Source organism: Pistacia vera, unplaced genomic scaffold (assembly GCF_008641045.1).
Source record: "Pistacia vera cultivar Batoury unplaced genomic scaffold, PisVer_v2 Contig144, whole genome shotgun sequence".
NCBI lineage: Eukaryota > Viridiplantae > Streptophyta > Magnoliopsida > Sapindales > Anacardiaceae > Pistacia > Pistacia vera.
Window position 1 is genome coordinate 578,586 of NW_022195510.1, and position 27,945 is coordinate 606,530.

The window sequence follows — 27,945 nt, forward strand, 5'->3', positions numbered from 1 at the left end:
CTAAAAACCATTTTATCAAATGTTTAATTGCGTGAAATTAAAAATTATAATATAAAATTAGTAAATCTCCTTATAAAAATTTAAAAAACCTAAGAAATATTTTAATAAAATTTTAAAACCAATAAGATTTAATTTATCTCTTAGCACGGAGAAACCAAACAACAAACAATCGGCGGTCATATAGAGCGCGAGTGTAAAATCAAAGTCCACTCGCGCACGTAAAAAAAGTGGACCTGACCTTTCACTTACAGACAACATAACATAGATGTTTATTATAAATAAAATAAAAATTGTAATAGTAACCGCCTACCTGAACCCTAATTCTTGCAACATTTTTATCTTTGTAATTTTCTTTTTAACACTAGAGATTTTCTATATCCATAGCCCCACTTGTTCGCTCTGTTGTTTCTGAAATTCAATTCCTCTCTCTCTTTTCGTATTCTTGAAAATGGTGTGGAGAGGAAATTTTACTCTTAAACAGTGCAAGCTCGAAAGCTCTTCTTCGTCAGGTAGATTATTATTATTTTCTTGGGGGGGTCAAAGTTTTTGATACTGTTAGTGTTATCTTTTTGTATGTAAGTAGCTAGAAATTTTAAATTTTATTTTTTATTGCTGAAAAGTTTTATTTTTAATGCATGTGAAGCGGGTATTGTTTAGTTCAGTATTAAAGGAAAACCCTAGATTCTGTGTGTTGGTTTTAACGTTCGTTTTTCTTCTTTCTTGAAATTTTGATGTTACAGCGGTTTAAGGAAATTTTTTTTTTACGTGGGTTTTCTTGAGGAAGTTTAGTGTTTTCCGGGAAAATGGAAAAAAATTTGCCGGATGGAGTAAAATCTAAGAACTCCGGTGTTAGAAGTTTAAATCAAAGCTCGAAGTCTTCTATGTTGATGGTTGGTGTGGGTTCAGCTGAAAATAGCAAAGAAAATGGGGTTAGGGTTTCTACAAATGGTAACGAAGATTTATGTGGTGGTAATTTGGGTGGAGTTGTTACAGTGGTTAAAACCAAGATTGTTGAGACTGAAGTGGAAGTTAAAAATGGAGGTGTTAGTGAGAGTGCGGAAGGAACAGCCTCTTCTATGGATGCTGTAATTGAATTGGCCGGTGATGGTATGGGCGGTGGTGATGAAGATGGCGTTTCGCTTCTTGCTGATATCAGTACTGAAATGGGGAAAATGGATGCAAATGAAATTAGGGATTTTGGTGAGAGGGAGGAAAATAGGCAAAATCCAGATGAGGTGAATGACAGCAACGATGAGGAGGAAGATGATTTCATTGACGGAGAGTATGAGTTCTGTGTGGGTGATTTCATCTGGGGTAAGATTAAGAGTCATCCATGGTGGCCAGGGCAAGTTTATGATTCTTGCTATGCTTCAGACTATGCCTTGAAGATAAGAAAAAGGGATAGGCTTCTTGTGGCATACTTCGATGGAACTTTTGCTTGGTGTCATCCATACCAGTTGAAGCCTTTTGTGGAGAATTTTGAGGAAATGTCAAAGCAGAGTACGTCAAAGAACTTTGTTAGTGCTGTTCAGAAAGCGGTGGCTGAGATTGGTAGACTTATGGAATTGAAGATGACTTGTTCTTGTGTACCAAAAGAGAGTTTGGTTGGACTTGAAAGACCGTTGACCATGAATAGTGGGATTAAGCAAGGAGTTCTTGTGCCTGATTGTGGAATTTCAAAGCTTTGGACCTATCTATTTGGACCATCAGAATGCCTAACTGAATTGAAACGCGTTGCACAAGTTGTTTCGATGACTAATATGCTTGAGTTCACTGAATTAAAGTGCTGGCTGTCGGCTTTTTATCGTGCAAAAGGGGGGTATCAGTTGGCTTTATTCCATGAATCTCAGCCGATTCCAGGCCTCGAAGACAACGACCAAAACGGATTGTTGGACATAATTCATGTCAAAAACATGACAGAAATCCCTATCCAAGGGCCGGTGGAAGAAGAAACTAATATGTCCTTGCTGCAGAAGTGCCTTGAGGCTTCAGAGAATGGGCAATACCACAGAAGAAAACAGAAAAGCATTGCTGAAATTATGGAAGGAGATGTGGATGATCGAGCTAAAAATGTTGGGGAGGATTCATTGAAAGAGAGAACTGGCACAGGAAATCCGGTGACATCATCTGGAAGGAGGAAGAGGAAAGGCAATGATGAAGCTAATGTTGGGAGTAATTCAAGTTCTAAACCAAAGAGGAGGAAAGTGACCAAGCTTTTAGAAACTACTCAAGTTACTGGGAGTGAAATCCACAGTGATGAAAGGGATGGTATCAGGGTCAAGGAAGAAACGAAAAAGGTTCTTCTGTCAAGGGAGAAGAGGAAGAGTAAAGGTTCAAGTGCCGACAATGATGGTGGTGGGAGCAAAGAAGAAAGTAATGCCAGCCCTATGTCTAGAGAAAGGAAGATGATTCAAAGAGATGATGGTGAGTCCAAAGACCACACTGAGAAGGGCTTCTTATCAAGGGAAAGGAAAAAGAGCAAGTACCTGTCACCTCCTTACACAGATATAAATAGGAGGCAAAGCAAAAAAGACATGATAGCCGAATATTTGAAAATTTCTAGTGAAGCTCAGGCAGCGCAGCAGTTGAGAAAGGCTTCTGACAATGTTGTTGAGTCTGGGTCTCCTCCAATTATTTCGTGTAGTGATCAGGTGGTACAGAAGAAAGACTCTAAACATGTTGGCGTGGGGCATGAGACATCTGATGTCCTAAGTCTTGAAACACTAAAACTAGATCACAACACAAACATTGATGCAAAGAAAGTTAAGAAGCGCAGTCTATTGCGATGGATCCAACTACCAAATTTACAACAAAAGTCAGCCTGGTACAAAGAGAAAGACACTAGAATGTGAACCTGGTTCTTCAGCAAACCATCAAAATCAAACTGATCAAAAGTCCCCGGAACAGACAACACGGCGGAAAAAGCTCAAGAAGAATGAAGAAGAAAAATTGGGTACAATGAAACTCAATCAAGCTGCAACGGCACCTGAAGTGAAGACAAGAGAAGGGGAAATTGATGATAAAGCAAAATCGTCTAAACCCAAGAAAGCTGGCAGGTTAGAAAATAAGAAGAGGGACAATAAAGAAACTGATGGGGAAGCAGCACGAAATAAAAATGCTGATGAGAAGAAATCAGATGAGAAAGCCTCACCTGCATACCTCTCTGTGACATTTGGCCCAGGATCTGCATTGCCTTCAAAAGATGATCTTATCAAAATATATAGCAAGTTTGGGTCTCTGAATGAAGAAGAAACAGAAATGTTCTATAACAATTTTAGAGCCCAGATTGTTTTTTTAAGAAGCTCCGATGCAGAAGAAGCCTTGAAAAGTTCTGAGGTCAGCAGGCCCTTTGGAGACTCTAATGTCAAATTCAGGCTTCAGCATTCCTCCTCTCCTTCCAAGATGCGGAAACTTAAGGAGATATCAAATGCAAAATCTCTTTCAGCTAAGGGGAGCAAGACCCCAGAAAAGAAATCTGCTTCTAAATCAACTGTTGATGAGTCGTCACCATTTAACTACATAAGGCAGAAACTGGAGACTATTGCCTTAGTGTTGGAGAACTCAGCTGGAAAGATGTCCCCCGACTTGAAATCCAAATTAGAGGGCGAGGTAAATGGCCTCTTAGAAAAGGTAAGCACTGTGGTTGGTTCTTCTTCGTCTTAGATTTGGCGATGAAAGCATGATATCTAGCTTTTCGATTCGTGCAATCTACCCTTTACTATACATAAATGCTGATGCATGTGTAGATGTAGAGATAATATTGCTATCCGTAGATTGCTGTATGGCTGTAGGAGTAAGTTTACTGTGTGTAGGAGGTAATATGATACAGAGGTCTTGCTTTAGTTATAGTTGTGAACTATTGCGTTTGGTCATCCTTATAGAGTTAACATTTAGTGTATCTGTCTTTGCAAATTAGCGATGTTCAATATATCATAACAATGCGAATTAAGTTACTTCTTTCAGATTCAAATCTCCCTTTTCTGCATTTTCTAAAAGATATGCGATCTCGTAAAATTTACGAGTTATCTAATTTTTTTTCTTGAGTTTTTTTCTTTCTTAGTGGGTTGCTTGGTTCTTCAAATCTGCAGTTTAGTTCTTAGTGTCCCATTATTGTATTAAGCAGCTTAGCATTTATCAGAGGATGATTACATGTAAATTAAAAGAAAAAAGCCTCTATATGTCCACTGTCCTAAAATAATTAGGTGGGAATATGAGAAATTTCCGAAGGACTATCCTAAGTTCTTTTTCCCTTGTAATTTATTGGCTATTATTAATCAGATTCATTTTTGAAATGACAAAACATTCACTGCCTGGATTATAAGAACTCATTATTCAGCCCTTATTAGCTAATATAAGCAACAAATGCTTTTGAGTTTTGAAGATATCTGAAAGTATTATTAGCACTAATCATTAGTTATCGGACGGACAAAGAACTTTTAGAAATTGAAGAAAACACTATGGAAAAGCAAATTTATATCGAAGTTTCTTGCATCGTATTCACCAAAAACAGGGCTGGGGAAGGAATCAGAGTGCCTTCAGCCCTGGAACGCAATGAAAGTGAATACACGGACTCACGGAGTACTTCCCGCATCAGAAATCCACGAAATTATGAAAGTTGATCCCTTGTGCTTCCCCTCTTCAGGAATTATAGATATTCAAATTTAGGTTTAATAGCATTTTATTGTATTGAATAGCACTATAGTATATTAGATGTACAGTATTAATATATTAATACTATATAATGCGTTTGGATCATATAATGTTTTATTATAGGAGGGTGTTATATTAATGAAAAGATAGATCACTTTGAAGATTACTGTGAATGTTTAAGGAAATGTGTTTGGTTGGTTCGAATAAATTGGTGAATATGTTATATTTATATTTTTTATTGTGAAGATAAATAGGTAGATATGTTATAGAGATTATTAAATTGCCCTCTTTTTTTAAATATTAATATAATATTATTTTTTGAATAATTCATTTTAACTCCATACATTTGAAATTTTGCTAAAACACCATAGTCATTTAAAACTTTAATTTGTAGCAAAATCACTCCCATCCACCTCAAGCCATTGTCGATAGCTAGCCACCACCATTGGCAGCTGCTGGAAGTCGTCATCATGGTGCACGACTGACGAGATCTAGTCGGTCGTGCGTAAAAAACGGGTAGATCTGGTCGTTTCATGACCAAAGATGCGGTCGTAAAACGACGGTCGTTTCAAAGCTAGATTTATGGCCATTTCATGACTAGATATGACCATTTCAAGCCATGAATCACATATCTATGGTCGGAAACGGGTCTTAACCGCTAGATTCGCCAATCATTCGTCATTAGGGCAACTGTTATCGACAGTCGGTGGTGGTCTTAGATGATTGGGGTTATTTTGTTAACTTTTAAACTTTTTTGTGGTTGGGGTGTTTTAGCTAAATTTTCAAATGTAGAAGGTTGGGTAATGGTTATTTGGTAGACATTTGAGGGCTTTTGTGTCCGAAATGCTATTTAATTAAGAGCAAAATAGGTATAAAAATCATATTAGTTCGATAATTTTTTAATAACACCTTCTGTTGGGGTATCTGATTACCTCTTATATTATCAACAATAAACACTATTTACAATAAAAGATACCCGTAATATTTTATTACTTGTAAACCAAACAACGAAATCTTGCAAATAAACGAAGATTACTCTCGTTATGTTATATGACCGTGAAGCAAACCAACCCTGTGAAATGTAATGTGTTGCTATATGCATCATATATTACATTAATTTATATATTTTTATTTTTTATTAAATTTTTAAACAATTATTTATTGTATCATTAATCATACAATAAGACTTACCAAACATGAAACATCCCTAATAGCTTTTAAATCTCCTTGAAACTAGTAAATGGGTTATCGCGGGCTTTGAACGCCTGCAGATTCCTCCAAAAACTCACTCCAGCAGGAATTTTTCCATATAACCTGTTGCTACTAATCACAATAGAAGATAGATGCGTTCCCAATTTATCAGGAAGCTGACCCGTAAACTTATTATCACCTATCCCCATATTTTCTAAATTCAATGCCGTCCATAGACCTAGGGGGATTTTCCCACTGAAACTAGTTCTGTAAATGCTAATATAGAACAGACTTACAATTCCCACCAGCACGTCAGTGTTCGGGCAGCTTGCCAGTAAGCTTATTGGATACAACCTCCAAACCTACAAGGGCTGTATATAGACCTAAGTCTTGAGGAAGACCACCTGTAAATTTTTGCAAAACAGTCTAACTTCTTCCAGTGTTGGAATTCGCGCAATGCTCTCTGGAATCTCGCTAGATAATTGATTGCACATTAAACTCAAGCCTACCAAGTACCAACTTCTCAAGCTTCCCAAAATCCTTTACATATTCTCCCAGTTACATTGTTTTCTGAGAGATCAATGACGGTCATGTCCAATGATTCAACAACTTGTGGAATCTCCCCGATAACATGTTTCTGTAAAGATATAGGAGCCTCAAATTTTATAACATGATCATGCCGCTAGGGATTTTCCCGGTCAAACTACTTGTTGATAAATCCAGCACCTCAAGCGCGGTCATATTGCCAGTCATTTCAAGGGATTTCACCAATCAAATTTACTTCAACCATCCACAAAGTCCTCAGCTTTTTCAATTGTGTAAAATTTGATGGCAACCTCGATGGAAGAAATTTCGTATTATATTCCAACCCTAATATTTCAAGATTGTGCAAATTGCCAATTTCTGGTGGAAAAGAACCATTAAACTGATTCTGATAAAGATTAATTTCTCTAAGCTCCATTAAATACCAAACACTTGCAGATATGTCGAATGCAAAGTTACTGGAGCCTAGACTGAGGTACCGGAGCCGAGATAAGCTATCAATATCATCAGGAAGCTTAGAACAGTTTAAGAGAACTCTTGGAAACTGGCCGTGAATATAGTTGTAATGTAGGTCTGGTAGGGTCAGATTTTTAAGATCACTAATGAAGGATGGGATTATTTCGGTGATGCTCGTGATGTTGAGGTACAGTCGGGTGATGGAATAGCGAGTGCAGGTGATTTCAGGCCAGGTGCAGCACTGGGGTTTGACGGGGTCCAGTGGGTGATGGGCGGTGGTTGCTTTAGTTTTATTAGCACTGCATGTTCTTCATCATACAGTTGGGAGGAGTCTGCATGGCTGAGGAAGAGGAAGAGGTGGAGGAGGAAGGGAAGGGTGCTTAGGATTGGTAGTGAAATGGCGGTTATTTTGAACATTTTTGAAGAGTTGTATATTTTTTTTGGCTGCGACTGTTTCTTAATATAATATATGCATGTAGAAACCACTGATATTGAAAAACCAAAGGCATGTTTCAATTTCACACTACCAACATTGATTTTCATTTAGTTGGTGTTATACCTACTCGCAACAGATCAACCAGAAAGCAAACACAAAAACCACAAAAAGATTCACACACAACACCAAGATTTACCGTGGTTCACTTGTTCAGATATGAGCAAGCTACGTCCACGTTAAGCTCGGGAAACCAGCGAGCTCGTTGCACTATATTGATCAAGATTACAGAACACAACTCGACCAAGAATCAAACTCTTAACTAGATCTTTACAGAACCCGTAATACCCTAGAGAAATAGATCTAACACCCAAGATACACTGCAAACTCTAGTACCCTCAAGTGGCCTGCAAACTAGCCACTCAAACACCCTGTTACAAGATTCACGATCAAGACAATACCCAAACCCTAAAGGAGGCTATTCGTTTTACAGAGAAAAAGAGAAAACACGAAGAAAAGGGTTCAACTGTTTTGAGAAGAGACTGTTGCAATGCTTTTATACTGTTGACTATCAGACTGATTTGCCACTGTTGGATGCTCAGCCAGCCAACAGACAGGATTAATCTTTTCTTGGCTCAAAACGACGTCGTCTCACTTAATGATAAAACGTCACCGTATGAAGCCATCACCTAACAATCTCCACCTTGATGGGTTTATTCGTGACTGTAGTGCAGCTTACTCTTTATGGAATCCTTCATTGCTCTGGTCACTTTGGTTTACTGAATGAATAACAAATTCAAGCAGTGCTTGAACTTGGTATGAATGACTGTCTTGGTACCCATGTCTGCTGGATTTTCTTCGGTTGAAACCTTTAGAAGTGCTATCTCATCTCTTGAGATCAGGTCCCTTACGAAGTGATATCTCACATCTATGTGTTTCGTACGTTCATGGTACACTGGATTCTTGCTCAAATGTATTGCACTCTGACTGTCAGAAAAGATGACAGGACTTTGACTTGTTAACTTGGCTTCACTAAGAATTCCTTTTAGCCAGATAGCTTCTTTGAATATGTCAGCAACAGTCACATATTCAGCCTCAGTAGTGGATAATGCAACTGTCAGCTGTAATTGGGATTTCCAGCTAATGCAGTTGCCTCCTAAAGTAAAGTAGTATGCAGTAGTTGATTTCCTGGTGTCTCTGTCACCTGCAAAATCTGCATCTACAAACCCAACCAACTCAAGTGAAGCAGTTCTTTTACAGTAATGCAATCCAACATTTAAGGTAGCATTGATATATTTCAGAACCCATTTTAAAGCAATCCAGTGATCCATACTAGGGTTAGACATATACCTACTGAGTAAGGAAATTACAAAGGCTAAGTCAGACCTTGTGCTAATCATGGCATACATAAGAGATCCTATCACATTTGCATATGGGATATGTTCCATCTTAATCATTTCAGGTTCAGTTCTAGGACATTGTGATTTACTCAGTGTAAAGTGGCTGGCCAGTAGGATTGTAACAGGTTTTGCATCTGCCATTCCAAATTTTTCTACTAGTTTGTGCAGATATGAACACTAGTGCACTTTCAGCTCACATTTGTGCCTATTTCTGTCAATTTGCATTCCTAGGATCTTTTTAGCATTTCCTAAATCTTTCATTTCGAACTCAGCACTCAATTTTTCCTTTAATCTACAAATCAGGGACTTAGACTTGCTAATTATTAGCATGTCATCCACATACAACAGTAAGTACATAGGCAGGTTATCACTTAGGGCAAAATAAAAGCAGTTATCATATTTACTCCTAGTGAAACCTATACTCACAATCAATGTGTCAAATCTTTTGTACCATTGTTTGGGGGATTGTTTTAGGCCGTATAAAGATTTGAGAAGAAGGCAGACATGGTCAGGGGTCTTTGGATCTATAAATCCTATAGGCTGGTTCATATAGATCTCTTCCTCAAGATCCACATGGAGGAAGGCAGTAGTCACATCTAATTGCTCAAGTTCTAAATCTAGGTGGGCTACAATGGAGAGCATTAATCTAATTGTTTCATACTTAACCACTGGGGAAAAGACTTCATTGAAGTCTATTCCCTCTCTTTGGGTGAAGCCCTTGGCTACTAGTCTAGCCTTATACCTGAGTGGTTCTCTAGTTGTTGCTCCATCCTTCAGTTTGAACAGCCACTTACATTGGATTACCTTCTGCCCTTTTGGCTTTGGTACAAGAGCCGAGGTTTTGTTCACCTTTAGAGACTTCATCTCAGCTTCTATGGCAGCCTTCCATTTATCCCTTTCCTTAAAGTTTACCGCTTCCTCATAAGTCTCTGGTTCAATTCTCTGCAATTTTGTACCTGCAAGAAGGGCAGTATAGATAAGGTCAGCATATGAAAACCTTGTGGGAATCCTTACCTGTCTTCTGGCCCTATCTCTTGCAAGTTGCTAATCTTGCAAGTTTTTAACCTGAGTTTCAGTATCTTCAGCTGTTTCTGTCTCATCCTCTTGTTCGGGATCATAATGTCCAGCTTCTCCTCTAGGTTCAGGAACAGCTTCAGTTTCCTGGGTGGTTTCAGGATCCTGCAGTGGTTGAGGTTAGGCAGGAAGCTCCACCTCAATTTGTGTAGTCTTAGGCTGACTAGAACTCTCCCTTACACTTGGATTTGGACCTACATTAGAGTTAGTACTTTTACAAGGGAAAATACTCTCATTAAAAATTATATCTCGGCTTACTACTACTTTAACCCCAGGGGACTCCTTGTCCCACAGTCTGTACCCTTTTGTTCCTTCTTGGTATTCCAGAAAAACACACTTTGTTGACCTTGGTTCCAGTTTTCCACCAACAGTGTGTGCATATGCAGCATAGCAAAAAACTCTCAAGTGTCCCAGATCAGGTTTTACTTCCAGTCCACATCTCTTCTGGACATTTTATGTTGATAGCAGTGGAGGGACTTCTATTTATCAGGTAGGCAGAGGTGGTAAGGGCTTCTCCCCAAAAAGAGGTGGGGAGTTTGGAGGTGATAAGCATGCATCTCACTTTATCCAAGAGTGTTTTGTTCATTCTCTCAGCCACCCTATTCTGTTGAGGGGCGTGTTTCACAGTCCTATGCCTCATAATCCCTTCATCCCTGCAGAACTTATCAAACTCTTGGTTGCAGTATTCTAACCCATTGTCAGTTCTGAGAACCTTAACCCTCTTATTCATCTGATTTTCAACTAAGAGTTTCCACTCCCTAAACTTTTCTAAGGCTTGATCCTTAGTCTTTAATAGGTAAACCCAAACATTTATGCTGTAATCATCTACTAGGGACATAAAGTAGTTGTTTACCCCATAGGTTCTAATCCTCCCAAGTTCCCACAGGTCAGAGTGGATGTACTCAAGTGGACTAGTTGCTTGGTGTACCCCCTTTTGGAAATTGTTTCTATGTTGTTTTCCTAGTATGCAATTCTCACAGAAATCCAGTGAAGAGATCTTATCCTTACCAAACTAACCTTGATTGTTCAGGGTATCCATGCCTCTTTGGCTTATGTGACCTAGTCTAAGGTGCCATTTTTTAGTGTTGGATAGGTTGACAGGCTTAGTCACAGAGTTCAAACAGTTAGAGGATATGTTCCCACAGAGTATTTAAAGCCCATTCTTTTTCTCTCCTGTCAGGATAAGGTTCCTATTTTTGTATATGTTCAAGCTTCCATTCTCTGCCTTATAACTACAGCCTGTTTCATCTAGGGTGCTTAGTGATATCAGGTTTCTTTTTAGTTCTGGGATATACCTGACTCTTGTGAGTTTAACCAGCTTTCCAGTGCTAAGACTTAGAGTTATAGAGTCAATACCTCTAACCCTACATGCATTATTGTTCCCCATGTAAACAATTTCTGAGTCAGTGTCCTCAAACTCCTGGAACCAATTTCTGTTTGGACTCATATGGAAAGAGCATCTTGAGTCCAGTACCCACTCATTGGCAGTGTCAGACATTGACACTGTAAGCACCTCAGGTTCATCTACTAGGTTTGTACTGGTGGCTAGGTTTGTCTCTGTGTTCCCTTGTTTTTGTTTCTTGATCAATTCAAAACAGTTCTTTTTAATATGGCCAGCCTTATTACAGAAAAAAACATTTTCTAGTTTCTTTACTCTTGTTATTACCCTTCCATTTTTTCTTGTTCCTATTCCCCTTATTCACAGAATTGTTTCTCCTTGTCTGACTAGACTCCATTTTTGTTTTAACAAACAGGTTAGACCCACTCATTTTCTGGACTTTCAACTCTAACTCCCTAGCCTTAATACCTGCAATTATTAGATCTAGGGTTGGTATAGTACTAGTGTACTGTAATGCATTTTTGACTACTTGGTAGTCATCAGGCAATGAGTTCAAGAGGATCATAGCAAGGCTAGTACTACCTAATTCTTGATCTGTTCCTTTAAGGATCAGAGTCATTTTAATAAATTCGTCTAAGTTGTCCTCTATACTCCTAAAACTATCCATTTTGTAAGAAAATAAAGTACCTTTCAAGAAAGCTAAATTAGGAGCAGATTGTAAAGCATACAAAGTATTGAGTTTACTCCACAGTTCTAGTGGTGATTCGATACCATCTACCTTTCTGAGGACACTGTCTGAAAAATTCAGAGCGATCAGATTGTAAGCCTCTTCATTAACCTCCTCCTTCTTCGTCGGTTTTTCCTCTGGCCATTTCTTGGTGTCTTCTTCCAGTGCAATTGCAACCTTGTTGTGTGAGAGGAGAGATTTCATCTTCTTTTTCCAACTCCCGAAATCGATCTTCTCATCATATTGGGAGATCTCCATGCGAGTAGTACTCATTTTTTTTTTCTGAAACGATAGGAAAGAAAGGCCTAAGAGGTACGCGGCGTTGTTATACCAGATGTTGCCAAATACTGTCAGACAGTTTTTAAGGCGGTTACTCGTTTCCAGCCTTTATACCTTTAAACTTAGCCTAGATTTGACTCCCTAGATCCTATTGGAGACTCAGGGAATCACAGATTCGAAAAGTCCCAAATTTTCAGAAACCCTAATTTCACGAAACCCTAATTTTGCAAAATCCCCAAAATTGCAAAACCCTAATTTTCGTAAAGAAACCCTAGCCTTTGAGAAATGGCTCTGATACCACTGTTATACCTACTTGCAACAGATCAACTAGAAAGCAAACACAAAAACCACAAAAAGATTCACACACACAACACCAAGATTTACCATGGTTCACTTGCTCGGATATGAGCAAGCTACGTCCACGTTGAGCTCGGGAAACCAGCGAGCTCGCTGCACTATATTGATCAAGATTGTAGAACACAATTGACCAAGAATCAAACCCTTAACCAGATCTTTACAGAACCCGTAATACCCTACAAAAACAGATCTAACACCCAAGATACACTGCAAACTCTAGTACCCTCAAGTGGCCTGCAAACCAGCCACTCAAACACCCTGTTACAAGATTCACGATCAAGACAATACCCAAACCCTAAAGGAGGCTATTCGTTTTACAGAGAAAAAGAGAAAACACGAAGAAAAGGGTTCAACTGTTTTGAGAAGAGACTGTTGCAGTGCTTTTATACTGTTGACTATCAGACTGATTTGCCACCGTTGGATGCTCAGCCAGTCAACGGACAGGATTAATCTTTGCTTGGCTCAAAACGACGTCGTTTCACTTAATGATAAAACATTACCGTATGAAGCCATCACCCTAACAGTTGGAGTGTGAAACGGTTTTGCAATTCCAAACAAGAATTAATGTTCAACCCCTCTTCCCAAAAAAAAAAAAAAAAAAGCTAGCTTCAACAATCAATATAATCTTTAATCTTCGCTAACTTTATAGTTTATCAATTTTGATCGGCAATGAAAGAATTATCGTTACTTTAAACAAATTATTACAATTTAATTTATTACGAATTAATACATATTTACTTTATTATCTTACTGTCGTATATGCTAATACTTAAATGATGCTTTAACATCTAAGTCATTATGCGTCTTGACTGGAAGTGAACAGAAAAAGTATAAACAAATTTTTAGGAAATAGACTTCATGGAAAGACAGAAGACTTGGACAAATTTTATTATGGTCTGGGTTAAACCTATTCGACCAACCATTTGCTTACCCCTCTCAAGACTCGAGAATTTTTATGAACATATTAATTTTGTACTTGAATATGCAAAGAATGCAAAAACGCATGGATTTACCTAATAACAACTAGTTACCTTAAGCCTTGCATTCACAAGGAGATGAAGATCATAAGTGGGAATTTAATTTCCTTCATTCTGAAAAAAAAAAATGTGTTTATGAAGTCCTGATTTCAGTTTTATACTTGGGTAACTGGACACAGGACACATTCCACGAAGGAGATTGAACCTAAAAACATACATTAAACTCACATTGTGAAACGTACAAGGTTAACGGAAAATTAGCTAAACATAATATGATAGTCATATCGGCAGAATATTATTGAGATCAGTTTTAAGTCCAAAACAGAAATCTACTAAGTGTTGAAACCATGCATATAGCGATAGGCTCAGCCGACAACACTAAAGCTGATTCAAACAAAATAGCTTTCAGTTTTTGTGTTCCCATGTCCTGATTCATTCATGCATGGTTTGATGAAATTAGAAACAAAAACCCCAGTTCAATTTAGATGAAAAACGAATTCAGTCCTGGCGCTGACCACCGGCCACCCGATCATAATCAATCTCATCCTCATTATTATCATCTTCACTGCGTCTGTAAGTCAGAACTGGGCACTTGGCATGCCCCACACAATGTTCAATCACCTCAGCAGAAAAAATCCTGCAAATTTATGTATAAATCTCATTCTCAGCTACATATAAAATAAAATAATACTCCTCAAACACACAAAAAATTAATTTTACTGAAGTGAACATCAAATACAAATATATAATACCTCTTCCAAAGATCAAGACTAGTGCGTTGACGTGCTATACCTCCCACAACCAAAAGATCTGCATTTTTTCGTTTCGCTTCTTTGCAGATAATTTTGCTCACATTGAGACCTGCCCTGTTGATTGCTTCAGAATCAATCTACAAGCATTGCCATAAAATTAATAAGTTATACTGAAATTAAATATATATATATATATATATATATGTATTAAGGGAAAATAATAACTATGCAACAAATTGAATCTGCCCAGAAGAAACTGGTAATCCATTACCTCCAGCGAATTACATCTGTTGATAAAATACTGCAGCAGTGCATCTCCGTTTGAGTTGTTCTTCTCCAATTGTGTACCTGCCCAAAACATAGTACAAGTAATATTAATTCTTCATATTTATGCATTATACATGCACACAGCAGTATCAGGTCAGATAGATCAAGTATTACAAAAGATTAAGCTTCATCTAATTAATCGCCCATTTAGAGAAATGGAAGTGCATATTGTAAAACAAATTAATCCCTAACTCTTCTTAAAAAACAGTTCAAATACAAACTCTTATTTTCAGAAACAACAAATTGTATAACTTATACTGTAAATAATACACCCTTAGTTTTCTATAAGGGAATTTCCCTTTTCCAAAACAAAAGACAAATTTAAGGAACATATGTGATTTGTACATGCTTAAAATATAAGTCCAACGGCACCTTAGAAATTTGACTTGTATGCATAAAAAAATTAATAGAATTAAGCATGAGAAAAATTTAAGGAACATGGTTTTAATAATGAAGTTATTAAAACCATTTAATTAAGTATTGAGATTATTAAATAAAAAATTAAGCACATACTGTAAAGGAATATTTATAAAAGAAACTAAGATTCTTTTAAGTCTAAATTCTACTATTCCAATCTCTTAATCTTTGCCTAAAAGGCTAAAATAAAAGAAAAGAAAACTTAAACAAGCAATTATTGATTTTCAATTCAAGCATAACTACATTTTAGTGTAATTTTATTTGATTGAAATTTTCAGTAAAAATATAACGAAACTATCTAATGAATTGTTCTTCAGACCCGAAAGAACTTCCTTTAATGTTACTATAGTAGTGTATGCATACAGAATGTGGTTAATTCATACGAAAAAGAAAGCACCGTCAACAACAAAATCAAATAAGATAAATCAAGCTATGCTAAGGTAAAGGTTAACATTAAGAATGTGCGCACTTTTCATTTTTGGTTTCCAAGGAATTAAACATGTACAAGAAATTAAGTTTTAATTCGGAACAGAGGATGAAGGATAGGTTTCCCTGGAGAGAGTGAATCACTCGAGATTAAACTAGTACTTGTTATTAATTTTCTCCATTTTCTGAGGGACCAAACAGAACACAAGATATATAATTAACTGTAAACATCAATTACGTGTAATTAATGCAAAGGAAATTACATAAAATTATATAACCTTGCGATCCATTTGGCTCACAAGAAAACAAGAAAATGTAGTTGAAATCGATCGACAAACAAATAATTTCAATTTTCATGGAAAACAGTCTTAGATCACCTCAAGAATTATCAAGGTTTAGTTATTCCTTTACTTTTCTTTCACTTTATCAAGAAACAAAACAAACAGAAACATAGTTACAACAAATGAATACATAAGAGAGGAGCCAGGCGGATGGACGCGGAGGACGGAACGCTGGAAACATACATGCGATTAACGCTCAGAAAATTACACAAATTACATAACATCCGATACATTTGACTCCAAAGAGAACATGCAAATGTAGTTGAAATCGATCGAAGGACAAGATAATTACAATTTTCATGGAAAAAGAAAAAACGTTAGATAACCTCAAAATTTATCAAGTTCTAGTTAATCATTTACTTTTCTTTCACTTTCTCAAGAAACAAACAAACAGAAACCTAATTGTACAACAAAGGACTACATACAAGTAGCGGCAGGGGAATGGACGTGGATGAAGGAAAGATGGAAACCACTTGTGTTATAGCGAACGATCTTTTCAAGAGTCCAGAACACAGCTCTTCTGCTGATTGCGGAGGGGTGAGGGTAGCCATGGCGCTTCGACTCTGTCACTGCAAACATTATCTTAGTCTTCTCTGTCCTCTCCATATCTCAACTCGCTCTCAATCACAATAATCTTCCACAAAATCAAGAAGCCAGAGACTTATATAGGCAGTGAAGTGAGTGATTATATTGTGTGTTGGTGTTTGTTTGCTAACGTTGGCCTTGTTAGTTATGGGATAACGGCCAGTCGGTTAGTTTAAGATTCGGAGGCAGCATGTGGGAACTGAGGTAATCGTTTTGGCGCCAAAATGGTGGGGCAAATTTATTAAATTCCTGTTATACCCTCGTTGGTTCTTGCAAGACGGTTACAAATTGAGTGGAGCGGTGTATCATTTGGAATCTCAAATAATTTAAATAATTTCAGTGATGGAAGTGTATCACATTATAATTCGTATCCATGTTTTCAACATAAATTATTTTATACGTATATTATATAATTATTTATACTGCGTTGGTGGAGTTTTCTGATTGAACCAGTGACTGCTACAAAGCACCATAACATGTTTGGCAAGCCAGATGGCGACAGACATAAATAGCAGAATTTACAAAGATTTCATTCACTGAGAGTTCGCCCGAAAGGAACTTCATAGCAAACCCACGACCATTGATGAATTACAAATAATCATATTCATCCACAGTATATGTTGTCAACAAATGGCCAAGACAATCTCAAACAATACATCTTATATTTCCCAAACTGATTCTTCGCTGTCCAAAGTCTATCAACACAGATAAGGAAATCGAAACACAGATAAAATCAGTCATCAACAGGATCTTCAGGAGTTTCATCTGCTCTGCGTTTAATGGTTATAACAGGGCACTCAGCATGCTTCACACAAAATTCACTCACGGTACCAACGAAAACCCTGCAAAACACATTAACCATAATAAATTCTTAGGTAAGGAAATTTTGACTTATGCATCATGTATATCATGATATTAAGTCATGACCATTCCTGTAAAACCATAAGGAAATTCATGAAACAGAAATGTAATTAGATATGATTCTGGTAGTTTCAAAATGATAAAAGAAAAGGAAATTGAGTCCAATAATTTTAGTAATAGTATAAAAGAATACAAGAAGCGACATCAACTACATAAACTGACTATCTATAAGCACAATGAATAAGCATACCTCTGAAAAGGGCCAAGTCCCCGACTTCCCACAACCAGGAGATCCGGATGGATTCGTTGCACTTCACGGCAGATAACTTCTTTGGGATCTCCTTTCTTGATCCATGATTCACAAGCAATCTACAAGCATTTTGATATTTACACAATATAACTATGCAATGTGAAAATGGAAATAGAAATAATCAAACTACAACAAGTTCAAGTTGCCCCCAAAATATTCATTCTGCCATAGATAGATGGAATGAGTGGTACATGTGTCTAAGTGCACATGAAAGAGAGAGGAGGGTCAAAAAATGAGAAAAGAATAAATCCATTACCCCGATCTCATGACATTTGTTAACAAAATACTCCAGCAGATGAATCCCTCTTACTTTGTCCCTGTGCCGCATGTTTCTGAAATCCTCAGGAGATGCATATATACTGTCCATATCATCAAAGCCTAGCCAAATCATGTTACAATATACCATGTCAAGTAACATTCTTCATATATATGCAACATAGCAGTAGATACAAAATAAGGAAGGCAAATAGTTACAATGCAACTAACGAAGTAGAAATGTCATAATGTGATAAGAGCACTAAGACTGTACCTTTACAATAAAAAAAAAAAAAAAAAAGTTTCAGAAATTGACTTCAGAAACTTCCGTCTCTTATCCATTTGGATCAATCAAAGAATGGTAAAGAAAATCCTTGAAATTCCAAAAGACAAGAAAACTTCAAGGCTTCAGCTGCCCATAGACATACTATGCATGCTCAATACAACATACAGGACCAACCACTTGAAATACATAAAACCAAAGGAGCCCTCTTATTGCAAGATTTAAAATAAATTGACTATATCTATATGTCATTATTCATGTCATCAATACAAATACAGAGCAGTGCTCCTAAACCAATATAACTAAACCTCAACATAAAAATTTGATGACAGATCCAATCAATTTCATCACCAAAAGGAAAGAAATCCTTCATTGAGAGATAAGTATCAATCAGCAATTAAGAATGTCAAACTTATACAGAAAGACATTTGATTTAAATTCATCAAAGAAGAATTATTGAATGAATTGTTCGTCAAAACCAAGACAAAAAATTAAAAAATATGAAGAACTAATACAATCTAACATATCTACACTGACAGAGACACATAAAAAGTACACTTTCTAAGGTAATCTTCCTTACTAAAATTTCTCCTTGTGTACAGACAAAAGGAGAGAGTTATAAATCATATACATTGTAGTGAACTTTCCGAACAAAATTTCCCTTCTCAATATCATTGGACACTGAAGTCATGTAAGAGAATCATGTCTATCATGTGTCTGCCATCAAAAAGAAAGACAAATGTAAAAACTATTCTATGGTTCAAGACTGACCAAAACATACTTATACAGTTCTGGTATGTGTAAGTTAAAGAGGTCATAGTTAACTCCCCTGTTCCAAATGGAGTTAGCACTTGGCCCGAATGTTGATATTCTTTACAATTTACATGGGCAGTGCACATGGTTTTAAGTAATTTAGATTGAACAGAACCCAACATGTCCGCATTCCCCTTTTCATTGCCAAAGAAAGATATATATTTTTCGTTCAAGCAATGGATTGCTACTCTGATTTTCTCTACCGAACATTGATTAGTAATAAAAATTACAACACTAGTAAACGTACTATTTATACTGATGAGTTTGGCATGAAAATGAAGAACCCCCTTTCTTTAACCTTTCTTTTCATGAACTCACTTCAAAATTTAAAGCTACAAAACTATATACTTAACAATAGCAAGTACATGTAAGTTAAGTGCAACTTCTAGAACCAAAGAATGGCTATTTCAAATTATTTCAATTCTCTTGGTTGCTAACAGATTTTATAAAAGAACAATCAATCATACAAACAACATCAGCTGAACATTTCAATTTTCTATGAAAATCACTCCACCACAATATAATCACGTTCCGATTACTTCATTCCTTCTCCTATACTCCATTTCCAAACAACACAGATCATAATAAAAACAATAATCCATCAAATTCACGCTCAAATTCATAGCCTTAGCTCTCTAATTACTTACTTTAACAACTCCTGCAAGTTCATTTCAACACAACCAACGCAATTTCTCATCAATTTAAAACGCACACATATTCCAACTTCACAAACCCTAACCAGCATATACAAAACAAATAAATAAACACAAAGACACAAATTACAAATACAAATACGTAATTTAACGAGAGAACAAGAGAGAGAACCGTCTTCGTCAGGGACTTGGACGTGGAGGAAGAGAAGCTTGAAACCAGAAGTGTTAGAGCGCACGATCTTCTCAATAGTCCAATCGAAAGCTCTTGTGCTGCTTATAGAAGCGTGCGGGTAACCTTTGATAGTCGACTCGCTCACAGCCACCAGTATCCGAGTCGGTTCCGAGCTCCCCATTTCAACTCACTTCCTTAGTGTTCAGTAACCGAGTCAAGTCACAATATCTTGCTGCGTGTGTGTTTTCTCTTCGATTGCTTGTTCAATCTTCAAGAATGGAGGGATTTATCATTTATACGAATGTGGCGTATTGTACTCTAAGCTCATTTTAGTAATTAAATGGGACTGAATACTAACATGTACCGGCCCAAGTTGCCAACCGTCAAGTTCTAGAGAGTGGTAATCATTTGCCGCGAAAGGCGTAGAGTTGTTTTTTTTTGTTCCTATTATGAGAAATTACGCAAATAAAAGAATTTAGAAAATTATTTTTTTATTATAATATAAATCAATATTCTAAATTTAATTTTTTTTTTAATCATGATTTACATACTTATATTAATCAAAATGTTTTAGAGAATTGAGTTAATTAAGTAAATGGGTGGAAAACTTAAAACATTCTGAAGAAAGAAAATTTATGAGGTGGTTTTCAAATGATTCTTTAACCCACAAAGGAAAAGGTTTTAAGTGCAAAATTAGTATGAAATAAGCTGACATCTGGTGATCTTGTTTCACATGCCAAAGATTTTATCTTCACCAAACAAAATTCCAAAACTCATCCTCATGTATATAACACAAGATTTTAGGATAAATCTTCAAATATTTTTGCATCTACCATTCAAATAAAAATTTGTCAGATTCTTTGTTATCACTTGAGATAGTTAATTACCCTTATGCTTCTTCTCTCAATTGGGATTATTGCAGTAATTAAGTAGTGTAGACTAGTTCTAAATGATACCTATATATGTAAAATATCATTTCACATAAAAGAAAATTTTCTCACTGGAAAAATCCTTTTTTTCAATACATTGCTTCTCAATATTCATGGATCACTGAAACTCAAGCGTAAATATACCCCAGAAAACGGTAAAAAATTGGGACTTTCACAGTCCAAAACAACAACAATGATAATAGTAATCTATATCACAAATTTTGTTCCTTAATTTTCCTTTTCTTGGGATTGAATTCCAGTGAAAGAAATTCTTCCAAAACCCAAATGACCAACCTGATACAGTTCTAACCACACCCTCTCTGCTTCCAATCTTGCACTGTGAACACTCCCATCCATTTCTTCTTCATCTTCACCAAATGATTCAATCTCTAACTTGCCCTTGTTCAAATCCCCATAATTTCTCTCCACCACAAACCCACATGATGATGAAGCTTCCACTTTCTTGCATTTTCTCTTCTTTTTCCCCAACCCCAAACACTTCCTCCCCACCATGTACGGAATCTTCACAAAAGCCAGCGCCAAGATATTCACCACCGCACACGGGCAGCAACAGAGCGCCACACAATCGGCTACCAACCCCGTTGTGCATGATCTGCAATACTTGCCGGAACACTCTATCAAATCTCCGCTGTCATCAACGGCAACGGCGTATCTATTCCTCCTTGTGGGCCCTCCTCCTCCCTTTCCGGCTCCCTGGATCCCCTCTTTACGTGACACTCGAGGTGGGTTCTCCTGCATTTGATGAATAATGATGAATGATGAATGATGATATACTTATCAGTACTTCAACTTCAACACCTGCAAAAAGATCAACACCATAGCCATAACTCTTATGATCTTCAAGTGCTAACTTTGAACTTTAATGTCGCACGTACAAAGAAAACATAAAGTCCTCCATGCATTTATCCCAGTAGCAAAAAAGCAACAGACACAGAGGGAAAGAGAGAGAGAGAGAGAGAGAGAGAGAGAGATGAAAATGATATTGGGACTCGGATTTGTTGAGTATCAGAGACAGTAAGTAAATAAATTTTATTTTTTTTATTTTGCTTTGGAATTTGTCTTGATTAATGAAGAGGACTGGTTATTGATTGGAGAGCAAATTTGGTTCATTTTTATGATTTGACCTAAACCTCCCTTACTTTTACAGTTGACAACAATGGAAATGCTTTAAATGAAAAAAAAATGTATTATTTCCTCATCTACACACTTCTAATAAATTAATATCTGGATTAGTATTACTAATAATATTTTTCATTTTGAGGATGTTAATTATGATGGTTTTGAAATGTCTATCAATGTAGCTGAAAGATGTGAGATAAGAGAGAAAAAGGAGAGATTGAAAATGGAATTGTGAGTGAGACCAGACACCAAGTGAGTTGCCCAGTTAATGTTAAACTTGGGTGCATTGGTTTCCCTTAAATAAAATCTATCACTCTTTAGCTTTCCAACAATTCTTTCTCTGACAATTGAATTTTCATCAAAACGCATCACCTTTAATAAGCCCTCTACAAAGATATTACCCCATCCATTTGATCGCTCACCTTTAATAAGCCTTTCAGTTCATTTTCAGAACTAACAAGTAATTGCATTGCATATTAGGAGGCTTTAGATCCCATCTAATTTCATCTAAAATTGTTAAAATATGTTGTCACATGTGCTTACTAATAATAAATTAATTTAGGATATAGTTTCTTTGGATTAAATTTTATCTCTTTTTTTTTTTTTTTTAAATCTTGTACCATGTGGGCGATAATAATTGGTTAAAGATTCTCTCCTACTTGACTTTATCTTAACATCTCCACATACACAATGATCTTAAACTTAGTTGAATGAAAATAGATCAGAAAAAAATATATATATACAAATTATTAATGACAAATATAATTTTTTGTTGGAATAAAACTCAAAATGAGAAAGAATCATTGTCTTGTAAATTAAAGCATTGTGAAAAAATAAAAACAATAAATAAACAAATGTCTGATAGTTATATTATAAAATTTACTGATGAAACTGCTTCACATGGGACACAGTAAACTTTACCTGCATAAGTTGATGGGCCACGATGAAAAAGCAATAAAGAAACCTTATATTATAAAATAATATTTGTTTAACTTAACATAGAATTAAAAATCTACTGGGAATCTGCAAAACTAATTTATAATTAAGAGTATCTTAAGAGCAGAAAGCTAGGTTTGACCAGCATTTAAAGATGCCACTTCTTTTAATCTTCAATATTTTACTGCAACCAAATCATCGAACAAATTAAACCAAATCCCAGTGGCTTCTTCAACCCTTAATATGATTTTTGTTCAGAATGACAGAAGCAAACTCTCTGCAATCATACATGATAATTTGCTTTAACCAGAAATCATTATTCTAAAGATTAAACTCTTAAATATTGCATTCTCACCCCACACAAACCAAATGGGATCCACAAATTAAGTCCAGTCCTGTCAAAATACTAAACAGTAGTATTTTCTTGCCATTTCTAACCAAGCAAAGAGCCTTATTTCACGGAAACTGCATACGCCATAGCCCCATAGACTATGAACCAAAGCGACAAGAAATTAAACAATGGCGCATTAATGTTATCTACACTGTTGCAAGTCATCGCAAAATGAAAACAAAGTTGAAGATTCATGCATGGTTCATATCAAGAAAAGAGATTAAAAGTAAAGAAAACTAACCTCACTTCCCCAGTGAAAAAAGAAAGTCGCTGATGTTTGATGAATTTGAGTGAAAGAAATAAATGTGATCTGATCTGAGAATGGCAATGTGAAAATGAAATGAAGAGGGTAGTAGGTCTTGAATATGAGGCAGCATTTTAATTTGTGATCTACAGGAGGGAAGGGAATCAGATGACACACACTGTTTTCTCTCTCTTTCTCTTAGTTTGTGATGATCTATGTGCAACCTAAAATTTTAATTTTTAAGAGACTGACTGGACTGGACTAAAACTAAAACCCTTTTCTTAAAAACAACAAAGCATAATGTTGATAGTACAAAATGGGATTTGATGTATAAAAATAATGAGAAGATGATATGGGATTTGATGAGTCCCGATGACAGCGAATATAGGAAACTGTCTCTCTTTCTCACAAGCCCTCTCTTTTTCCTACTGTTTCGTTCATCATTTTGCATGACTTCTGCACGTGCCGCCACAGTCGAGCTTTTATTAAACTAATCGGAAATACGACTAGGGGGCACTGTGGTCTTGCTCTTGACTCACTCATTTACTCCCCACCGGCCTACTGCTGCATCTCATTTTGGTGATTTGAATCCGCTTTTGAATTATTTTTTTTCTTATGAAAATTCACAATAAAGAGAATATATTAATTTATTTAAAGTTTAAAAATAGCTCGTTAAACGTTTTGGTTGTCATTAATTATCTAGATTATGGAAGTTAAATCAGGTATATAAAATCAACAGACTCGATGAGGTTTAGAATTGATAATCAGTAATCCTTTCAACTAAAGGATTGACAGGGTTAAATTACAGGGATTTTACTTTTCTCCTAGCTTAAAAGTGAGTGAAAATTAATGAGTTTAATAAATTTAAAAAAATATATATATGAAAGCCATTAATTACTTTTTTTTTTCTAAGTTAATGAAAATAAATTATTTAGCTTTGGAATTTGGATTGATAAAAATTGTATTGTTCTACCGGCAAAGTCAAACCACCGAAAAGAAAAAGCAAATATAGACTAAAAGTATATTTAAAAAAAAAAAAAAAACGAATATTCTAACCAAGAAGAAACCTAAACTTCATTACTGTGGAGGCTATCCAAATACACACAGCCACCAGTTACCGAACAGATTTCTCAATTGTCTGTCTAAAATTCGAGTCTTTTATGTATTATAATCTTTCCAAAGTTAAGCTTTGTTATGCCTAGAAAATCAAGGCTGACGGAAGCTTACACTAGCAAAGAACAATCAGAATTCAGAAAGGTTTTATGCCATCCAAATGCTGCCACGTCACGCAAGGATGGAAGAGGTAAGGTTGTCATCAGTGTGGGAGGTGAAAGCTTGGCTTGTGAGTGGCTAGGAATTGTCCTCCTATCCAAGCCCTATTCGATTTAAGGATATCTCATGTACGTCAGCCAATGGGAAGCGGCTTAGGAATTGTACCACACCTGCCCCGACTGCAAAATCATGATTATTACTTTGAATCTCTCGACTATAAATAGAGGGCTCCTCTCTCATTTAGGGGATTCACTCATTTTTACTTTTCAAAAGCAGACTCTCTCTCTCTGTATTTAAATCATCTCTAGATTGTAACTCAGCTCGCTGTACGCGACTTGACTGTAATCACCCATTAATACAACTATAGTAGATGTAGAATTCGCTTTTGAGCATCCGAACCACTTTAAAAATTGTCTCTTGTTTAATCTTTCGTTGTACATTTTCATATCACGTGTAATCTCTAAGTCCGCTTAGCACTTTACACGTGTGAGTCGTTGGTGTCAAAATCAAGCATCAACAGCTTGGCGCTAGAAAGAGGATCTAATTTAGTATTTGCTCTTCATCAGGAATCTCTGATCGATCAGTCCTATCCATCAGCAAATGGCTCGTGGTTTTGAAATTGAGCGAACCAACCTCGACAATGAGGAGATCCCCCGGGTACAGGATGACACTTCCCCCGAAGTGCCTCCAGTCCAGCAGAGTGCCATGGCAGATATTCCTTCGAGCTCATAACTCGACCCAGTCGTGATGGATTACCTACAGGTCGTGCGAAAGCGCGAAAAAGGGAGAAACTTGTACCGCACGCACTGCAACGCGTAAAAGGAAGGGAAAGCAAGTGGCGAACAGTAGGCCGAAGGGCTCTGAGGGACTAGCGAACACCGGTCGTGCAACGGGTAGAATACCCACGGCATTGCTACTTGGTGACATGTCGCAGCATGAGTCATCCCACGCCACATCGCATGGGCACTCCCACAAAAGTGCAAGGCAAGGAGATTCCCAATATTGCCAAAATGTTGATCTCAACCATCATCATGCGGGAAACCCCCGTTGTTCGCGAGTCAATTCTGCCTACCATGGAGGTTAGGAAAATTCCCCAAGCCCTTCAATGCCTTCACATGGCCCCAGCTAGTGTGTGTCAATGTTTTTCGGAGCTTCCGACCGAGTTGAGGAAGAGTCTGATTTGTGGTCTTTCCTCAACTGCAACCATAAGGGTCGAACCCACATTGCGAAAAATGATCCGCAGGTATCTCCACTACCTCAGATTGAAGAATTATAGCGAGTTTTGGATTAGCTTAAAGGTCAGCAAAATGAGCGTGGGAAGGTCGCCGAGGCGTATCTCTTTTCTCCAACAGTGTTAGATGCCCCTCTCTCGTCGAGATTTAGAATGTCTGATATGCGGGCATTCGATGGGAATTTTGATTCGCAGGATCACCTTTACGAATTCAATGACCTCATGGAACTCCATCAAGTCTCCGACTTGGCCAAATGTCGCTGCTTGGCAGTAACTCTGACTGCCCATGCCAAGCGCTGGTTCAGATCACTTCCCGTAAGATCTATCAACTCGTGGCAACAAATGAGCTCATCGTTCTTGACGCACTTCCAGGTGAACAAGAAGTTCTCGATGTCCTTAAGTTATCTAAGCAACATACGGCAAGAGAGGAATGAATCCCTCTAGTCTTACATAGACAGATTCCACAGGGAACTCCACAAAGTGGCTCACACTCCCGAAGAGTCTGTTCGAAATCTCATTATTGCGAGGGTTTGCCCGCAGACTGACGTGTGGAAAAAATTACAATCTAAGGACGATGTTTCCCTCACCCGCTTTTACGACCTTAGTGAGAAGTATCTCCGAATCGAAAATTTCGTGGTCGCTCTTAATCGCCACGACCTCGGTCCCTCGACCAGTGCTCTCGACCGAGGGGAGAACAGTAGAATGAATGATCACAAATAGGCTAATGACGATCAGCGGAAAGGAAAGAAACAACGATTCGAGCCCAAAAAATCTTATGCCCAAGTTCCCTGTCGCGATTGCGACAAAAGCCAATACATTCCTTTGAATGTCTTAGTGTTGACCATTCTAGATAAGTCAGAGGAGGCCAACCTGCTCGGAGAGCCAGAGCCCAATCCCCCCTCAGCTAGGAGCAGCAAAAAGTATTGTCGTTATCATCGGGATAATGGGCATCACACCGATGAGTGTTGGGCTCTCAAGCAAGCAATTAAAGACCTCATCAAGCAAGGACACTTCAAGGAGTATGTTGATGGTCCAACTCCCATTTGAGAAAATGATCAAGAGGAATAAGGGAAAAAGTGTCGTGGTCATAAGGGTCTCTACTGTATGGAGATCATCTTTGGAACACCACACCTTGCGGGGAATTCTCGAGGTGTCCAGGAAAGGTACGCTTAGGAAACTTGTCATGACCCCGTGAGTATAATGAGCACAGTGTCGCGACCCACTAAGGTTCACAGGGAAGAAGGGATTACCTTCTCAGAGAAAGATGAGGTGCGATTGCATCATCCCCATGAGGATGCACTCGTCATCGCGCCTGAAATAGGTCGTGCAAAGTCCACAAATTGTTGGTGGACAATGAAAACGTTGTGAATATCCTATTTCAGTGAGCTTTCGAAAAAATGCAATTGGATGAGGTAGACCTAAAGCCTGCCTGTATCCCTCTCTACGGTTTTACTAAGGATCATCTGATTCCTAGGGGAACGATCGCACTCCTTGTCACGTTGGGTGAGACGAACGAGATGACCAAGATGATGGAGTTCTTGATAATAGACTGTATGTCCGCCTTTAATAGCATTCTGGGACGACCTCTACTACAAAGTTTTAAGGTCGTCACCTCCATCTATCATTTGAAAATGAAATTCCCCACGCCGACGGGGAATGGGGAAGTAAAAGGATCTCAACGTGAATCTCGCGACTGCTATATAAAAGTAGTACAGATGGCGTGCAAGAGAAAACGAAGGCCAATAGGCATCCCCAAGCAGGCTATGACAATCAACAGGATCACGCCATAACCTGACCCAGTAGAAGACAATATGGATCCTCGCATCCAAGAGTGCCCTCATAGTGGGCCAATTGAGAATCTTTCTAAGATATCAATCGATCAAAATGAGCAGACCCGAGTGTTGAGAATCGGGAGTAATCTCAACCCCTAGCTCGCCAAAAGCTTGATGAGATTCCTCAGAGAGAATGTCGATGTCTTTGCATGGACTCATGCTGATATGATCGGGATCAACCTGAATATAATATGTCATGCCCTCAACATTAACAATGTAGTCAAGCTAGTTCGCCAGAAGAGAAGAGCCTTGGACCCTGAGCGCTATATTACCTTGAAAAGTGAGGTAGATAAGCTCCTTTCAAACAGGTTTATTTGAGAGGCGCGTTACCCGAGTTGGGTTGCCAATC

General features: G+C 37.4%; 5 protein-coding genes across 5 annotated transcripts; 1 reads left to right on the forward strand and 4 right to left on the reverse strand.

The window, feature by feature from the left end:
• Window positions 1–322: 322 nt before the first annotated feature.
• On the forward strand, window positions 323–2,867 carry LOC116123652. Its single transcript, XM_031409404.1, has 2 exons — window positions 323–509; window positions 741–2,867. Exon 2 carries the CDS (start codon window positions 804–806, stop codon window positions 2,850–2,852), a length of 2,049 nt encoding a protein of 682 aa, XP_031265264.1. The 5' UTR covers window positions 323–509; window positions 741–803; the 3' UTR covers window positions 2,853–2,867.
• A 5,182-nt stretch (window positions 2,868–8,049) lies between these two features.
• On the reverse strand, window positions 8,050–8,814 carry LOC116123681 (secreted RxLR effector protein 161-like). The gene has a single exon (XM_031409425.1). The coding sequence runs from the start codon at window positions 8,812–8,814 to the stop codon at window positions 8,050–8,052; it is 765 nt and encodes a 254-aa protein (XP_031265285.1).
• Window positions 8,815–13,924: 5,110 nt separating this feature from the next.
• On the reverse strand, window positions 13,925–16,295 carry LOC116123682 (universal stress protein A-like protein). The gene is made up of 4 exons (XM_031409426.1): window positions 16,115–16,295; window positions 14,450–14,526; window positions 14,179–14,315; window positions 13,925–14,063 (listed from the first exon to the last, which is right to left on the reverse strand). The coding sequence occupies exons 1-4, from the start codon at window positions 16,293–16,295 to the stop codon at window positions 13,925–13,927; spliced, it is 534 nt and encodes a 177-aa protein (XP_031265286.1).
• Window positions 16,296–16,783: 488 nt separating this feature from the next.
• LOC116123727 (universal stress protein A-like protein) lies at window positions 16,784–19,958 on the reverse strand. The gene is made up of 4 exons (XM_031409487.1): window positions 19,622–19,958; window positions 17,702–17,823; window positions 17,386–17,504; window positions 16,784–17,116 (listed from the first exon to the last, which is right to left on the reverse strand). Exons 1-4 carry the CDS (start codon window positions 19,800–19,802, stop codon window positions 17,008–17,010), a joined length of 531 nt encoding a protein of 176 aa, XP_031265347.1. The 5' UTR covers window positions 19,803–19,958; the 3' UTR covers window positions 16,784–17,007.
• A 752-nt stretch (window positions 19,959–20,710) lies between these two features.
• Window positions 20,711–21,464, reverse strand: LOC116123638. Its single transcript, XM_031409381.1, has one exon. It carries the CDS (start codon window positions 21,307–21,309, stop codon window positions 20,779–20,781), a length of 531 nt encoding a protein of 176 aa, XP_031265241.1. The 5' UTR covers window positions 21,310–21,464; the 3' UTR covers window positions 20,711–20,778.
• Between the last annotated feature and the right edge of the window lie 6,481 nt (window positions 21,465–27,945).

What these genes read in the sequence shown, in the direction of transcription:
- LOC116123652 (XM_031409404.1), top strand. Translation starts at nt 804, where the DNA reads ATGGAAAAAAATTTGCCGGATGGAGTAAAATCTAAGAACTCCGGTGTT.
- LOC116123681 (XM_031409425.1), bottom strand. Translation starts at nt 8,814, where the DNA reads ATGGCAGATGCAAAACCTGTTACAATCCTACTGGCCAGCCACTTTACA.
- LOC116123638 (XM_031409381.1), bottom strand. Translation starts at nt 21,309, where the DNA reads ATGCAGGAGAACCCACCTCGAGTGTCACGTAAAGAGGGGATCCAGGGA.
- LOC116123727 (XM_031409487.1), bottom strand. Translation starts at nt 19,802, where the DNA reads ATGGGGAGCTCGGAACCGACTCGGATACTGGTGGCTGTGAGCGAGTCG. An exon ending in CCAAGTCCCTGACGAAGACG is followed by an intron (nt 17,824 to 19,621) that starts GTTCTCTCTCTT and finishes TGATTTGGCTAG; the next exon opens with GCTTTGATGATATGGACAGT. An exon ending in ACAAATGTCATGAGATCGGG is followed by an intron (nt 17,505 to 17,701) that starts GTAATGGATTTA and finishes AAATGCTTGTAG; the next exon opens with ATTGCTTGTGAATCATGGAT.
- LOC116123682 (XM_031409426.1), bottom strand. Translation starts at nt 16,295, where the DNA reads ATGGAGAGGACAGAGAAGACTAAGATAATGTTTGCAGTGACAGAGTCG. An exon ending in CCATTCCCCTGCCGCTACTT is followed by an intron (nt 14,527 to 16,114) that starts GTATGTAGTCCT and finishes TGTTTTGGGCAG; the next exon opens with GTACACAATTGGAGAAGAAC. An exon ending in ACAGATGTAATTCGCTGGAG is followed by an intron (nt 14,316 to 14,449) that starts GTAATGGATTAC and finishes CAATGCTTGTAG; the next exon opens with ATTGATTCTGAAGCAATCAA.